We start from the raw sequence: 18743 nt of genomic DNA on the forward strand, positions 1-18743 counted from the left end.
GCTTTACTCTGAGAGGTTAATATGGATCACCATGTGATTTTTAAAAACAATAAGAAAATGACAGTTGAAGGGAGGCCTCTTTTTACAATATTATGCCATGCATAAACGCTCCAGACATTCATTGCAGAGAAAACCCCCAACCTGCCCTGCCCTGCCCTGCCCTGCCCTGCCCTGCCCTGCCCTGCCCCGCCCTGCCCTGCCCTGCCCTGCCCTGCCCTGCCCCACACTATGCTCTACTAGATTGTCTGTAGTTTCTGTATATGTGTTTGTATCTCATTATTCATAATTTGTGCAAATGGCTCCAGTAGGGACATTTACTCTGAAGAAAAGACAATGAAATTACATTTTTATTTCCGGTAACATAGTTAAACTGGAAATATTGTTCACTTTGGGACATTCATCATATTTGGTATTTGATATTTTGACTACCGCACTTTGAATAATTAAAAGAATAGAGAAAATTCATAAATAAATAAAAATATTTTATTCTCTTTTTTGTGTTCAGAAACAGTAAAAAGCCATATTTTTCGGCTTTTAAAACGAAAAGAAGAAAAAAGAATATAAAGGCATTGCAATTTACACTTTGTTTTTCACTAGCAAATCAAAAAACAAATGGATGCAACATTCACAGGTCATTTAACACTTTACAGTAAAGTCTCTTTAAAAGGAGCTACACTATGAACAGCATTAATGTACCATGCAGCATAAATAACCTACACTTGTGTTGTACACGAGTAACTCCAGAATGAACATGTTTGTGGTTGTCCCCTTAAAGAGTGTCAGGAATTCATCAGCATTTACTTTAATAAAACACATGCAGCTGTTTAATTTTTGCTAATTTATGTAGACTTGTTTTCTTGATTTATTTTTAGAGTGCAGGTGTTTTTTGTTCACATTTCATGAAATGTCAGGTTGTTAACATTATCTTCTGTCACCAATGATTTATATTCGAACCTCCTAAAATGTCTAATTTCACTTTCTGCATGTGGGTTGTTTATATTCAGGAAAAATGGAAACTATTTCTACACCACAGTGCAGTTGAATTCTTGATTCTAATTCTAATGCTAATTCATTTTCTATAGTATAAGCTCTTACTGACGTGATGTCTCCAATGCAAAGTGATTATGCAAATGGTTCTATAGTAAGAGTAATAAGTAATATTAATATAATTATAACTTTTTCACAAGGAGGTTACATTCTTTACAGGTGAATAAATGAAATGTCCTCAGTACACAGATGTTCATAATAATTAATTGGTAGCATTGGCAAATTAATGGAGTAAAAGAGGACCAAGATTTTTTACAGCAAAGTAATAAAATTTTTGCTGGGCCACATCACACCATTTTGTCATTAGGTATTGTTTGATGTTTCAATTCTTCATTATGAAAGGTTCCTATACACTTATGAATGGCTGTAGATGCACATTATTGGCATTTTCGCTGTAGATCAATAAATTGTTTTGGCATTCCAATCAGTGTTAGTTATTTGTAGCTTTTAATGCCAATCATTGACAGCTATGTCTATCATTGAAGCACATTTTAGCTTTTTAGCTATTGACAAAAATTGATTCCTCTCTAGAATGTGGTTTTACAGAGTGAGGAGGAACAGAATTGTTCTTGCCTGGCTGTCGATCCATCCCCAAATTGCTTTGGTTCAATTTGATTTGGTGCCATCAAGCTCTCTTATTAGATGGGCCAAACTGCCTTTATTTGAGGAGGCTACAATTTTATGACCGTGAAAGTGACAATGGTGGAGTAAAGGAGAGTTTTGGTTAGTTGATTTTGTAAAATGTATCACTGTCTAAAAGAAAATTGATTGAGATTATGTTTATAAATATTAGACACCTCAGGCTGATAGGTGTTAATATATGAGGTGATGGTGACATTTCCTGCTTCAATTCTTTATATGATATTTTGTGAAACTACAGCTACCTTAACAAGTACCTGGGCATAAAGGATTCTATGTTTGTCTAGTATTTATAGAAAACAAAAAATAATATTCAAATTCATCCACCTATAAAATTCAATATTATACTCTTACCTCAGTTAGAAACAAATATACATTCTGTATAATACCTGATGCAATCATTAATAGAAGGCAACATTGCTTGTTGGTTTTATCTCACCGTGATGTTTTTAAATGTTATTGTATATTTCCCCCTTTTGCACCTTTTATTTGAATGAATATAAAACAGTAATTATACATTTTAGGAAATTTGTCCCTGAAATGGTTGTCCTATTATTTCACTATGAGCAGGCTCATGTCTTCTGGCTGCAAGGCAAACTACAGGTTTATATCACGATAATGATATAATATATCAAATATAATGGTAATATATCTAATTCATGATCATGTCTATAGTAAGAACTTACACAGGGATTTATTTGGGGCAAAACTTCTTTATTTGGTCATTTTCCTAGTGTCAGTGTTTTGTAAAGTCATAGATAATTCTACAGATTAAGGTTTTCTGACTTAAAAAAGTATTTAGGACAGAGGACTGTGTGCTTTATTTAGTTGTTTTATCAATAGCATGATTGAATAAATAGAGTCTGTTTAAGAAAAGTCGGTTTATAACTGTTATGATCAGTGACAACCAAGTACTAACTTGTTCCATGGATATACAACATTTCATGTAAGTATAACTGGACGAATCTATAATACATAAAAAATAAAATTGTTATTGACTTGTTTTGGACATGACTCCTAACACCTTAAATGTCAGAAATGTCATATTTTAATTTGAAATGTCCCAAAATTTGAAAATGATAAATGAGTGTACAATTATTATACCCAATAATGAAACTAGTTTACAGTGAGTCATTATTCTGAGAGCTGAAGATGGCAAACAATGCTTAATGCCCACCCACTGATTCTGAAGAGTGGACAGTCTTCTTATTAAGTGATGTCCTTTTTTAATGGGCCCTTTTTAAATGCCTGCTCCCTGCAACTGGAGCACAGTCACAGGAAGATAAAGACCACATGCTAACCGATGCAGTTGTGATCATTGCTGTGGATCTCTTAAAAGGGTTCATGGTGGTGAGATTCAGGATATCACTATTTATTTATATTTATATATGAAGAAACATTTGATTTGTTTAAACTATGAGGGAAAGAAAGTTACAAAAGAAGGTTCCGGTTGCTTTGTGGTATAATTTCTTTATTATAGGTCAACGGTACATCTTTGTGTTGAGTTGTGTGGGAAGTTTCTTATGTTTGTCTCTTAATAATTATGGTTTGGGAAAGCCCCAATTTCCCTAATCCCTAAATCCTGTTGGTCTATTTGGTTCACCGAAAATTCCACTTCTACAAGAATAGACTAATGCACATGATTCTCAGGGGTTCATTATAATTAAAACCCAGAAAAACTCATGAAATGTTGCAATGACCGTCCAAAATTACAAAAGAAAAATCAGGCAAAATTGTTTTTCTTCCATTAGCATATGTTGACATTTCCACTTAAAGAAACCATCAATATATAAATAATAAATGATGAATAATATATGGTGTCTTTCTAGGGAATCTATGCTATCTTGGGCAAGAAGCCAGTTTAACAATCAACCATATAGTGTCTAAAGATGTTTACAACCTTGCTAGCTAGGCTTAGTTCTTCACAAGATCAATATCACAGTGTAGGATAGCTGTGTGTTGAACCGAAAGTTAAATAAAAATAATCAGGTCAGTTTGTAATTAGATATGCGCAGTCAAAATATCAAAATACATTTTTCATTTAACTCAAGAGAATATTATTAATGTGTTATTGATATTATACATGTGTGCTATTATCTCTCCAAGATTGTCTAGCTATAGGGGAAAGCAAGTGATAAGGTTACGTACCTTATCAAGACAAATGTGTTGATGTGATCAGTAGATGTATGTCTTTAATATACAGTACAGACCAAAAGTTTGGACACACCTTCTCATTCAAAGAGTTTTCTTTATTTTCATGACTATGAAAATTGTAGAGGCACACAGAAGGCATCAAGGGCTATTTGACCAAGAAGGAGAGTGATGGGGTGCTGCGCCAGATGACCTGGCCTCCACAGTCACCGGACCTGAACCCAATCGAGATGGTTTAGGGGTGAGCTGGACAAAGTGAATGAAGGCAAAAGGGCCAACAAGTGCCAAGCATCTCTCGGGGAACTCCTTCAAGACTGTTGAAAGACCATTTCAGGTGACTACCTCTTGAAGCTCATCAAGAGAATGCCAAGAGTGTGCAAAGCAGTAATCAAAGCAAAAGGTGGCTACTTTGAAGAACCTAGAATATGACATTTTTCAGTTGTTTCACACTTTTTTGTTATGTATATAATTCCACATGTGTTAATTCATAGTTTTGATGCCTTCAGTGTGAATCTACAATTTTCATAGTCATGAAAATAAAGAAAACTCTTTGAATGAGAAGGTGTGTCCAAACTTTTGGTCTGTACTGTATATCAAGTCAACAATTTTGAAATGATTAGAAGTGTTGTAGACCTAGAATTAGACGTCTATGAACATCCAGTGAAGAACGCACAACTGAGTTGGTCCTCTATGTCCTCTATGAGTAGAGACTGTGTATTGCCAAATTTTTGTGAACACCTTACCAAACACACCCAGATGTGCTTATTAAACACTCCTTTATATAAGTCTTCCTTTGTTGTTGTAAGGGTCTACACTTATCTGTAAAGAAATGGTGTGTCTTTTCATTTCATCAGGACTTTGTGCAGGATGCTTAAGTTTTCTACCTCAACCTTTGCAGACCTTGGATTTATGGAACACGCCTGGGCCCCTCAGCTGCAGTAGAGGGTACTTCTTAATGCTATGGCAGGCAAAGACACCCTAGACAATTGTGTGCTTCAAACTTCATGGCAACAGTTTGTGGAGGGTCAACATATGGGAATGATGGAGAGCTTTACCCACATACTTTGAACAAGAAAGACAAGAAAGTCCAACAACCCAAACAAAAATCAATGCTTCTTGCTAACTACTGAAAATCAAACATTGCCGTTTGGCATGGATGTCTCAAATGATTGCACTTCATGGTGGTCTGACACACCCCAAAGTTGTAACTATGATGCATGCTTCTGAATCTTCACCCATCCGCCAAGATGCAATCTGGTCGATGGAAGAATAGTTTCTACTATGCGGCTTAATTTGTGTACCGATGACAGATGAGCTTTTCAAATCAGGAACATGCAGGTCTGAAGAAACACTGACGAAACCGAGCAAAATAAAGTGCAGTGCAAAGTCTGCTGCTAGCACAATGCACACGTCACCTCACAGCTAAACATATCATGGTACAATAAACACGCTATGCAGACTCCAAAAAAATATTTGTGCGCATGATACAAAGAGAAAACACCGCGGTTTATAGAACAATTTGTCAATGTTCATTTTAACCAAATAATATTTACTGTAATACACATGAACATTTCTAGTCCAAGTGTTTCAAAAATAAATATTGCTTTGCTAGCAAAAAATGATGAATACCACACCAAAGAATGATTCCTTAAGGGTTTGCTAGATGGATAATTGTTCTTAAACACTATGTAGGTTTTATTTATACTGTTTGCGTGAAAAGGAAGCAGCCTTTATGTTAGGTGGAACCTATTTTTGTACGAGTGTTGGCCAGCCACCAACGTTTAAGCTTCTTCCTTCTTTTACCTCCTAAATCTCACATTATTTTTACTGACCTACTAAAGTGTTGGTGGTGATTTCTCTGGCTTGTGTTACAGTATGTTGTAGTAATGTAGATAGACAAGACACACCAGCTGGGATGGAGCGTCCGGGAGTGTTTTGACATCCTTCCCCATGCAATGAACTAGTGCGTCTTACTCCATTAATCCTGAGCTAGGGCTTGGGGGCGAACTAGGTCACCAAATAATGAGGGCACAGCATGCACTGCATCGTAGCATCCATCTGCCAGCTACGTGTGCTCGCCTCTGCCCAAGATGTGGAGGACTCAGGAATAAACAAGGCAAGAGGGAGCTTTCAGCCCGCACTCACTCAATGCTGGAGGAGTATTGCTAATGCTAGTCACCATTTCAGTGCAATGTGAGGAAAAAAAAACCAAAACAAAAAAAAATTCCCCAAAAAACAGAAAAGTGCATCTTATAATTTGAGGAATAACAAGGTCTAATCACAATATAAAAAAGTCACCTCTTTTAAATAATAACAAAATACAGTATACAGTATATATTTTGATTGTTTTAATTACATTTCTAAAGAAAACATTAAATGCCACATTACTTGATCCAGACATAACTTATAGGTATGCTTAAGAAAGTCAGCCATACCACCAACAAAGCTGTCAATTTTTCACCCACATCGTCCTCAAGGCATTAGTAGGAACAGCTTGTGCTCTACTGTAGGCTATGACAGTGATCTACGATGCCCATATGGACACTAGTTGCAAAAGAAAGTGACTCAAAGAACAAACTTGACTCATGCTCTCGAAAAGTGTTTTCCAGTCTTTATCATCTTCATTAAATATACTCCCACCACCATGAAGCACTTTTGTTGCAATTAGGCCATGGGGCATGTGTTAAATAGAATTGGTCGATTGTATTAGGCTGATGCTCAGACAGTGGAGACTTATGGTATAATAACCTTGATTAGTTATTGCAGGCTTATGCCATTCTTATGGCAGTCATTATGAGTCTCCTTTGTTGCTCATTCACTCACCTGAAAGGCTAGAGGTTGAGGTGCAAGCATGTGGAATTACAATAATGTGCAGTAATATAGTTCTCAGATGATTAACCAGATTAGAGTTCAGTAGGTAGGTTAAAACCGAGAATAAAACTAATATTTGTAATTCTTCTGGGATGTGCCCGTATCAGCTTTTTATAGGTGGATCCAAAACCTATTCATCAATCTAACAGCAATTTTTAGTTTTGCCAAAGATATAAAGATTGAACAACTAATATATAGCTTTAGCAGTATGCAGAGCCTCATTGTCCTGTTGGAAGTTGAACCACCACCTTGCAGACTGGAGCAGGTTTTCTTATAAGATTGCCCATCCATATAGTCCTCATCTTGCACCAGTTTCCCAGTCCTTGCTGACAAAGAACATTACCACCAGCATTTTTCAACTTCTCCTAAAGTTAGATTTTGTTGAAATTACACTAGAGTACCTTAGGATTTCAGTAAAAAGAAAGAAAAAAAATAGATTTTAGCTCATACTTTTTTTATAGTGTATTACTGGTAAGAACATGATCATCTAAAACATAATAAACATAATCGTCTCAGTCACTGTTACTTTGGCTGTATACTATTGCACTAAATACTACATCAGTATACTATACTAGTATAGTATGACATTATTCTGCAACCAGCCTACATGGATTTTTTTTTTTATTTCTGCATCCCATAATAATAAATCCAAAAATTCTCAAACATTTCTCTTTTTTTGATTATATAGTTATTTTTTTTTCATCTTCGAATAGAAGCCTAACCATCTAGATAAGGTGATCTGGCACAGAAACAGACTATGAGTAATGTTTTAAAGTGAACACTGCTGTGAATAAGCCAGTTATACAGTCAATGCTCCTGTAGCAAGCTGAGCGAGAGCTCTATGATTGATTGTGAGAGATGTGGAAAGCATCATACCAACTGCTGCCTCCAATTAGCTCAGCTTCCTCCATTGTAGCTCTGCATTGCAAATACACTACATCACCGAAATGAATGCAGCCTTCAGTATTGTGTGTGTGCACAGAGCACTCGGTGGGAAACAACAGCATTTTTGTAGTACTACAGAAAAATGGGAATACAAACGAAATAACAGGATTGGCACATAGGTCAGAATGGAGTATTGAAAACTGCTTTAGTCTGGTATATGAAAGCTTCTCCTGTTTTACAAAGCTTCATCTCTGAGAAATATAATATCCTATAAAAAGAATAATAGTATATTTCTTAGAATATATAACAACTATTGTGTAGTGATAACCATTTCAGTGTTTTCTAGTATAATATGCCCAATAAGCAAAAAAATGCAAATATGTAGAGAATGGAAAATATTTTTGGCTCACTCTTCTTTACAGTGTTGCACAGATTGTTTATTCCTGTCACAGCATTTAGGTTTGGACTTTAAACTTTTTGAATTTGTACATTGCAAAACCCCAATTTTGTTCTTTTCCAGCTAATCTGTTGTAAATTTAGCTTAGCAGACAGATGGCCTTCCATTTGAGCTTCCATGGTCAGCTCAATGATTACAAGTTGCACTGATCCTGTGGCTACAAAACAAGTCCAAATTATCACCCCTCCACCATCATGCTTGACGGTTGGTATGAGGTGTTTGTGCTGATAGTGTGTGTGTTTGGTTTGTGCCAAATGTGAACTTGTGCATTATGACCAAACATCTTTAAATTGGTCTTATCTGTCCAAAGGACATTTTTTCAGAAGTCTTGTGGTTTGTTCAGATGCAACTTTGCAAAACTACTTTGCAAAACTTTTTCAACTGGTAATGTAGTGTAAATTTCCCATTGGGATGAATAAAGTATCTACGTATGTATGTATGTATGTATGTATGTATGTATGTATGTACAGTATGTATGTAATCATCCATCCATCCATCCATCCATCCATCCATCCACCCCTCACATTTAAAATGTTAACTGAGGCCTGTAGTCACACCTCACACATCAGTGCTCTAAACCAGCAAACTACTAAAAACCTAGGCTTTTATAGAGTCACTTACACTTGCTGATGATCTATTAGCACCTGGCTGCTAATAAGCCTCTTAAATCCTGTGAAAGCATCAAAGATTTGGGTTTATTAAACACATTGCATGTAGGCATAAATATACTTTGCAAAATGTATTGCTCATATGAATAATATCATACTGTAGAATACTTACTTGTAGTAAAACAAGAAAGTAAAACTGCCCTAAAACAATCATATTTTCAATACTTACTTAATAACACGCTCTTTGAGTATACATTGCTTTGAATTAATATATTCCTTTGCATGCTCCTCCTACTTTTTTGTTTTGTAATGGTTTAATGGTGCTCCATAGGGTGCTCAACCAAACCTTGATTATAATATTTTACAGAACTTTGTCTCAGCATTGTTTTCATAACTTCATGGTTTTCATGATTGTGTTTGTCTAAGTATCTTCTTTGACCAAATCTAGGGCTTTCGAAGAGCAGGTGTATTTATTCTGAAATCACCTGACACCAGAGGTTGACCATATTCAACTAATTATATGACGTCTGATGGTAACTGATGCACCACTGTTTAAAGCAAAGTACTATAAAATACTTCATAGTAGTGCACAGTAGCACCCAACTTAAATATTTGTTAATATTTTGTATAGATTCATGACATAAAATCCCAATTAAATTTCTTTCTTTAAGCCACACACACATACACAAACACACCAATCATCAAATCACCAAATGTTCATGGACAATATCTTTACACCGAATACCACATTTTGATATGTTTACTTGTCGATGCAACACTGTTACTGCGATATTGTTCTTATTTGTGCTGTGTTGGGTGTTTGTTTGTACACGTGCATTTTATATAGTCCTCCGCTTATGTCCTAGTTACTTCTGTGTTTTGGCTTGTGTAAATGTATGTTGTTTCACATCGAGTCTTGGTCCTGGAGGATTGTTGATTTATTTTACTGTGTACTGTAGAAACTGTAGGTGGTGAAAATGACAAAAGAAAAGAGTCACTTGACAATTAAGTACATGAAAAATTTAATAGGGTGAATACTTATGCAAGGCACTGTATGTAATAATCTGAGAAAAGTGTCTTTTGTCTCTGGCTTGCCATCCTGAGGTTTCAAATCCACTTTCTCTCTGTCAGTGCATGAATAAAACATGGAAATTGATTGTCCACAGATGCTTCTGTTGCATTTTTATCCTGCATGATCTTTGACTAGAAGCTATAACCTTATAAAATTATATGTATTTTGGGAGACAAACAAAAAAGTCTTTATTTCCATAAATATTGACAATTAGGCAAACGGTTGGCGATGTGCACTTGGCTAACTCATTTTCAACCAAAATGTCAGCTCATTATGATTCAAGACAAGTCCATCGCTCTCATTAATCCCAGTTAGTAAACAATATGAGGCACTTTGACTAAAACACACATTTCTCACATCACTCTAACCTCCAGTGCCTTTGACAACGAGCCTTTGGCAATGAATGCGCAATTAGCTGCACTAGTATAAATATTTGAGAAGGAGAAAATACCTCTCTTGATAACTGTGTTTATTTTTCACTGGGACAGTTTCAATACAAAGAGGTTAAATAAGGTTCTTTTATAAATTTTTAAAATGAAATGACTAGTGCTTGCGAAAGCTGATTTTAGAGAACCGAGCATTTAAAGGAGAATCTAAGCAAACCATGGTTATGAGACATACATATAGATATTTTTTGCAGGATATATTACATAATTAATATGTACTGTTTGTGTTTGATTTTTAAGAGTTACTGTTCATTTATATGTCAAAGATGATGTCTTTGGGGTTGAAGGCTTGTTAAATGCCTGATAGACTGCAGTTCCAGTATAATACTTGTTTGAGATACTAGTCTGAGTTTCATTTGTGGACTTACTGAAATTGAATTCTAACCTGATATAATGTCTAAATCTGACAATTTAAAATTTGTAGAATATTTTATTAAAACCCTCTTAAATATTTTTATAAGTAAAAAAAACAGTGAAAAATGTATTCTTTTAATTTTGGTATGCATAATGTGCTACCAGTCAACCTTCTTATTATTGTATTGTTTTCAACATTGTATATTAATACAAGACATTAAAATTATGACAGAACAAATCTCGAATTATGTAGTCAACAAAAATTTTAAATAAACCCAAAAATATAATACATATATTTTTGAGTCTTTGAAGTAGCCAGCCTCATGATGTATTCACCTGTAATGGTGAGTACATAATAGGAAGTATATAAAGATTATGATGTAATAATGAAAAAGTTCCCAAAGGTGTTGAGTACTTGTTGGCTGCTTTTCCTTCACTCACTGGTCCAAATCATCCCAAACCATCTCAACTGGATTTAGATTGAGATTTAGATTTTTAGTCCAGGTCATCTGATGCAGCAGTCTATCACTCTCCTTCTTGGACAAATAGATCTTACATAGCCTACAGGTGTGCTTGGGGTCATTTTGCTGACATTGTTGGAAAACAAATGATGGTCCCACTAAGTGCAAACCAGATGGGATGGGAGGTTGCTCCTTAAAATGCTGTTATAGCCATACTGGTTAAGTGTGTCCTTAATTCTGACTAAAGCACCCCCACACCATCACCTCCTCCTCCATGCTTCACAGTAGTAACCACACGTTCAGGAACTGCCCGGTCACCCTTTGTAAGTTTAACAAAGACATGTCGGTCAGAAACTAAAATCTCATCGGACCAATTGGACTTATCAGACCAAAGGAATTTTTTCTATTGATCTAATGTCCATGCCTTGTGTTTCTTTTGCCAAGCAAGTTTCTTCTGCTTGTTGTTCTTTCAAAGTTATTTCTTTTCTGCCGCAATTGATTTTGGCAACTGCACTTACATTATATTTTAAGTTCTTGAGATTTTTCGAATTGACTGACCTTCGTTTCTTAAAGTAAAAATGGAATGTGTTTTCTCTTAAGAATGCCATGACAAGCTGCCATTTAAGGTTAATGTAGATACTTTGGACAATCTAAAATCTAAAACATGCTTAACACGTTTTTGTTTATTACATAATTTCACATATGTTCTTTCATCGTTTTCATAGATGTCTTCAGTAATAATGTACAATGTTAAAAATAATAAAAATAAAGAAAAAACACTGAAGGAGAATAAGTAAAGTTTTAACTTGTTCTCTCTCTCTCTCTCTCTCTCTCTCTCTCTCTCTCTGTCAGATGTGTGCATCATGGCAGATTTTAGGGCTGATTTGAGACTTGGCACGTCAGTAAAACAAACGTTTACTGATTAAATAATTTTTTTTCATAGTTTCTTTTTTAATATCTGAGTAAAGAAAGGACGTTGTGCATGAATGTGTTAAAGGTTTTAATTTCGACTCTTTTATATTTATTTATTTATTTCAATTTTTTTATAAAATGGTCAAACAGAAATGCATGCTGTATTATCGCTCGTTCATGAAATTAGTGTTGTTAAAATTAATTTGTTAAGTTATTAACAATTTAATTTTTCATTTATGGCGTGTTTTAAGAATAATGTTACAGTTATGAAACTACGTTTTGTGATATCAGAGCATTAATATAGATTTAGTTGTAAAACCAAGACCATGTTCCTCTTTAAGGAAGGAGCTTAGAGCTAATAATATGAGTATGACCGATTGATCAGTCTTGTAATGTAAGTAGTAATCAATCACAAGCAAACTCAAAAATCAGCCAATGGGTTTTGGAACCGTATACTCATTTACTGAGGTACTTGTGTAAAATGATCCTGTGCATTTTGCTCCTCTAAACTGTTTCCATCCACAACTGGTCAGATGAAAATAACCGACAGTATGAGCTGCTATTACAAATATAAAGCATATAGATCATACAAGAGAAGGGTACAACATACACCCACATTTTGAGGATAATTAATTCACCAATTGTGTCTTTGAGGTATATTTCAGAATCCAATACAAAGCAAGCGTGCAAATTATTTTCTTATTTGGATGAGCAATCCCATTAGATGTAATAAATGCTAAATCAGTGTGAAAAATGATCAATCCTGCTGAATGTTGATGAAAATATTCTTGTGATAAGAAATAAGCACAGATCACATTTAACCATGAAAACCAGGAAAATGAAAGGTTTGAAGTATGAGCTCCTCCTTATTTGCCAGATGTTTTATGTGGATCACAGTGAATAGGAACCAGAACCCAAGGTAGAAAACAGAGTGGTTTGATGCTTATGGCTATACAGAAATGTGACATCTATTTGTGATTATTCATAGCTCTGGTTAAAAACACTAAAACACTGCAGGAACGCTAGCTACTGTACATGTCAACAATTGTCTTCAGGTGTTCTTGGCTGTACACCAACATTTTGTAGTGACCTCATTCTAGTAGTCACTACACAACATTTAGAGAATTATAAGGAAAAGAGTGAAAATTGTTGCCTAAACAAAGACTACTTAAAAATGTCTCCTATGTATATATAAAATATTTTATGAGCACTTCATTACATACGTTATGAGCCATGACTCAACACAAAATGTTGTGAATTCTTTATGTTTTTCAGCTTCAAGGTTATTTTCTGTTTGTGTTTTTCATCTAATCTTACTGCATGTTTATTACTGGCATTAAGAGCGCAATGTATTAGTGTTAATTCCTCATGTAAAATAAGCGGATTTAGACTGTCAGAACAGATGTTTATATAGCCAGAGTATTTCAAGTAAAATATATTTTCGTATCACTTTACACTTTACAGTTCATCGTTATTCTGGCAGATTTGTTTTAACGATGTGTTATAATCTCCATATAGTGTTTATATCCTACTGTTTCTTTTGAGTGCTGCTAATAATATCAATAGTATGCAGACCATCTGTGTTTATGTCTGTATTTATATTGGTTTGTCCTATTTTTTATAGAAACATCCTCAGGCACATATGTATTATGTGTACATGCTTCAAGACTGCACAAATAAAAGGCCAAAACCCATTTATGACTTGCTTATCAAATTTATGTAGAGGTCAATATCTTAAATCACCAGCTCTCAGTGAGGAAATACCCAACCCGGTGTTTCTGCTACGACCCTGATTATTTTCCTATAACAGCACATCACAAAGTGTTTTATATTTGTATATTTTATTATCCATTTCTGGTTACATACTTCCCACTCTTCTGATCAGTTTGACAACATACTGTATTTGCTTTGACCAAATTCTAAACTAGTTTGCAAAATGACGTTTTGCATATTATTTAATTGATCAAACTTTAAATAAGTAGAAACCAATCGTCCTAATGGCAATTGTTAATAGTTTGAGCCACCAACCTTTCTTGAAATAAAGTTCACTATAAGTCATATTTTCAAAAAGATATGCTTCTTTTCGTTTGCACAAATGTGAATAGTGTCCAATTTCATTGAGATTGCATCAGACAGTAGTGGGGCCATGCTAGAAACTACCATTCATGTTTCATAGATCAATGTTAATCCTGTACAATGTCTGCTGAATATCTAGTCAGCTGTTGCAGCCATGTTTTTAAATAATGGGTTGTCATAAAATGACCTCCCACAGTTTATGGAATCGATGCAGAATACTGTATTTCGGGTCAGATGGATTGAGAGAGGCCTGAGAGCTAAGCCCTGAGGTTTTAAGCAAATTCCATATCAATGACCACACTGGAAAAATGAGATATTCATTGTTGATTTTGTTTGTTCTTAGATATGGAACATAGCACTCCATGTGAACGACAGTGCCACTATCAGGCAGATTAGACCCATTTACCTGCTTGCCAAGTTTCATGATTGTAGGACTTATGGTTTGTTCTGCACACTGTGTTTCAAAAAAGAATTATGGTAATACAATATTAATAATTATAATAATAATAAGAAGAAGAATGAAAAGTCCAACACTCTTGTTTGCTTGGATCCCAAATTAGACTTTAATATACTGTAAACGTGTTATTTAAATATAGTCAGAGCTGCTATTATAGAAAATTAATGAACTTTCTTGTCTGTTTCTTTCTTGCTGCATCAGTAGAAACAACATATATCTGATACATTTAATCTGGCCTAATTGGGTTTTAATGAGTCTTTAGACCAAACTAGGACATAAACACATGTAAGTGTCCAAAACAAACTCAACTGGCGGTCCAGAATTAACGCTGTGGTACTGATGATCTGCCTTTGAACTCTTCCGCCTTCACTGTACATAACTGAGATCTCACTGGTTTTTCTCCAGCTCAGCCTTCAGGAAATACATATAGTTAGGAGTAGAAATGGTTTACACTCTGTCCAGGATCAGATTTGCTCCACAAGGACAAGCGGTGAATAATATTTTAAAGAGAAAAGAGCTGTATTACACGCCACATGGAACATGAGATGTTGCACAGCTCCCATTAGTGAAGGCCATATCTTTAGCAACCTCCGAGTTATTAGCATAATTGTAAATTGAATTTGAAAAATGGCAAACTGCGATTATAAATGTGTCCCCTGTTCATAACGCACGGTAACATTTTATTGTTTTTATTTTTTTTCCCCCTCTAAAGAACCATAATTTTAAAAATGGCAACAGAGTTTTTGTTGCTATGCGATATTTTCATTTTAAACCATTTTCAAACCAGCATGCTAATTACTAATTAATCATTTTGGCACTGTTCCTCATGCTCTTAAGCACTGTTTTCTGGAAGACAGGCATGAAACGCTGGCCAAATACGTGGACTGTAATTTGCTATTTAGGGTGGAAAAAGGTGCTTGTGTCCATTCAGCACAGTGTTATAATTACCAGGCAATGATATCTTAGATGCAAATGACTTCTGGGATTAGTGAGCTTTTAGTAGATTATATTTATGTCTGTCATCAGCCATGTTCTCTTTAGTGTGTGTTTAGCTTTTTTAGAGACCAAATGGATCAAGGATAGAAATATCTGACAGTCTGACCTTGTAAAGACAAGTGGCTTGCTCCCATGTGTTGCTCCCTTAGTAAGACAAACATATATTTTGTTATATATGTATTAAAAAATACAAAACGGTGTTTTTAATGGGTTTTAATGGCTTTTTTAATGGCTTAACTGGGGGAACATAAGCCATTGTATAAATACTGTTATTGTATATAAGCTGTCCTTGTTTGTATACAACTGCAAATGCAGTTGCAGTTCTAATCAAGCAGCAGACATTTCAACAGTCGTGCTCTAAAGTGAAATCACTTTAGTCTTGAAACAAGATCTTAATCTCCATCTTTCCAGATCACACTCAGTTGCAGGATTTAAATTACAGTCACTTGGAAATTTGTAGCTGCTGCTGTTGATGATGATGATGATAATGATGACGATATATCAAATATGTAATTGCCTTGTTTTTCTCCCAAGAAGAAGCAAAAGATTAAACAAAAAAGGGAAAAAATCACTAATTAAATGCTACATAAATGAGATGTTAAGCAGTAAATGAAATGTGTCTACTATGGTGTCTACTATATTTCTGTATTGCTATATGAATAGTCCTAGTAACAGTGATCATATGAATACTACTAAATTTGGTTTCATTTAATCCACATCATTAATCAGCAGCATGATCCAAAAAAACATTTAGATGTAACTGAATTTTTTATTTTTAAGTTTACAACCACTGGCTTTACTCAAAGGAAATAGAAATTAGTTTTCTATAGCTGTCCAATGTTTGATTCTGGCCTTCTCATAGTTTTATAACTGCCTCCTTTTGGTTATAGGTTCCATTGCACGATGCTCCTATATCAAGTACCACTACTCCTCAGCCACAATACCCAAGAATCTGTCCTACAACATCACCAAGACTATCCGGCAAGATGAATGGCACTCCTTGCGTGAGTATTCAGTAATTTTACAGTCAAGTGTAAGATGTAACTCTAAAGCCTAAAATTTTTCATGAGAAACATTGGAGGAAAAGTAATGAACGCTTTTTACGATTATGGCTAGCTATAAAACTATACCATTCATAGCTTTTTTTATGATTTGGTAAAATCTAACACAATTACTCATGCTGATTACACATCCTAAATATTTAAAGCCTTATACAAAACCTTGTACAAACTGTTTTGTTCTGTAATGGATGTTCTGGTATTCAGTGAAAGAGGGCAAAAGCTTGTATTTACACTGAAACGAATGTCCAATCATTAAATCTCAGTTTATTCAGTAAATGATGTCATCCCTTCCTTGCTCAAGGAAGTATCCAATAGTTAACTTAAAAAAATCTAGGGAAGGAGCTGAGAGAACCATTGTGTAGTTGAAATTAGTCTGGTAGTGAGCTCCCAGTAGATCCAACCCAACCAGGATACAGCCATTTGTTGTGCCTTCTAAATAGGACACAAAGTCTCAAGTCCCAAATACGCCTTACTAACCCAATTTTTTTCCCCTCAGCTGAAGAATTTAAAAAGTGAATCCATACAGCTATTAAAAGTTTTGGCAGATTAAAACAGCACCAAAAGACTCTTTTTAGTGTCATAATTAATAACAATTAAATAACAGCTTTAGATAGAAAGGATCAATGTCATCTTTAAAGAATGTGTATATATATATATATATATATATATATATATATACATATATAGTGGACTTGTTTATTCAGCTTGCACATTTGTTAATGCCATAACCTTACAACCTTCTACTTGTTGTTCCTGTGTCTGCACATATTTTTTAATACCATAGCCTTAGAACCATTTACCTGTACTTCTCAACAATGTCCACACATCTGTGCACTGCTATAGCCTTTATATGTATATACTGTACAAATGTTTACACACACACACACACACACACACACACACACACACACACACACACACACACATATATATATATATATATATATATATATATATATATATATATATATATATATATATATATATAACATGCTGAAAATGATACATATTTATCCGCACTTGTCTATTTGCACTTCTGGTAGATGCCAAACTGGATTTCTTTGCTGTTTACCTGTACTATGCAATGACAGTAAAGTTCTATCTATCTATCTATCTATCTATCTATCTATCTATCTATCTATCTATCTATCTATCTATCTATCTATCTATCTATCTATCTATCTATCTATCTATCTATCTAAATGAAAATTGGATATATTTTTGAGTAGTCAATGTGCAGCTTGTAAAGCAGAATAGATGTACTGTCCTCTAAAAATAACTCAACATACAGCCATTATTTTCAAAATAGCTGGCAACAAAAGTGAGTACACCCTAACTGATAACAGCTGTAAGTCACTTAACCATGCAAAGCCACATGTCCTATTCATCATGTTAAATTTGTCTGCTGACAGGACCATTCAATTTTGTGTATCTTGTATTAGAGCAGTAAAAAGTTGGTGCTTTGAGTACAATTCTCTCATACTGAACACTGGATGTTCAACATGGCACCTCATGGCAAACACTTACAGTACAGAGTTACAGAACAGTGACCAGTGTCATACAGGGGATTTTCAAGACGTTTTCCACTCACGTGAACAGGCCTTGCAAGGGTCGATCAAAGAAGTTGAGTCCTTGTGCTGTGCGTCAGTTGCAGAAGTTGCTTTTAAAAACATACCCATAATTGTAGATCTGAAACAATTCCTCGAGTAACTCGGGTGATTCGAATATAAATAATACAATACAAATAATATGCCTCAATGCTTTGTTCGTCCATTTAACTGCACACGGAGCACTGCGTTTCCTACGGACCATTATTACTGACACACCACCCCACTACACTCTGGAGCGCCCTGAACAGGTAAACACAGAAGATGCTGCAAAATCATAGAATAGAGGAACAGGGAGAAAACGGCGAGGATTCGAGGAGGTTCTACAAGAGGTTGTAGAAGCAGAAGGTCTGCTTGTCAGTGCTCAGACCATACGCCGCACACTGCAACAAGTTGGTTTGCATGGTTGTCGTTCCAGAAGAAAGCCTCTTCTGAAGCGGACTCAAGAAAACCTGTAAACAGTTTGCTGAAGACAAACTGTTTAAGAGCATGAATTACTGGAACCATGTCCTGTGGTCTGATGAGACTAAGATAAACTTGCGACGCCCTGGTGAGGCCAAAGAAAATTCTGTTTTGCTTACAGTCAAACATGGTGCTGATAGCATCATGGTCTAGGGCTGTATAAGTGCTACTGGTACTGGGG

At 35.1% G+C, this 18743-nt stretch overlaps 1 protein-coding gene across 2 annotated transcripts in view; it reads left to right on the plus strand.

The window, feature by feature from the left end:
- tmem178b (transmembrane protein 178B) overlaps window positions 1-18743 on the plus strand; it is a 97546-nt gene that overhangs the window by 35864 nt on the left and 42939 nt on the right. For both annotated transcript variants that reach the window (XM_046874334.1, XM_046874335.1), the window contains exon 3: window positions 16323-16436. In XM_046874334.1, coding sequence (XP_046730290.1) covers window positions 16323-16436 — 114 coding nt within the window. The remainder of the gene's footprint in view (window positions 1-16322; window positions 16437-18743) is intronic.

Source organism: Silurus meridionalis, chromosome 18 (genome assembly GCF_014805685.1).
Source record: "Silurus meridionalis isolate SWU-2019-XX chromosome 18, ASM1480568v1, whole genome shotgun sequence".
Taxonomy (NCBI): Eukaryota; Metazoa; Chordata; class Actinopteri; order Siluriformes; family Siluridae; genus Silurus; species Silurus meridionalis.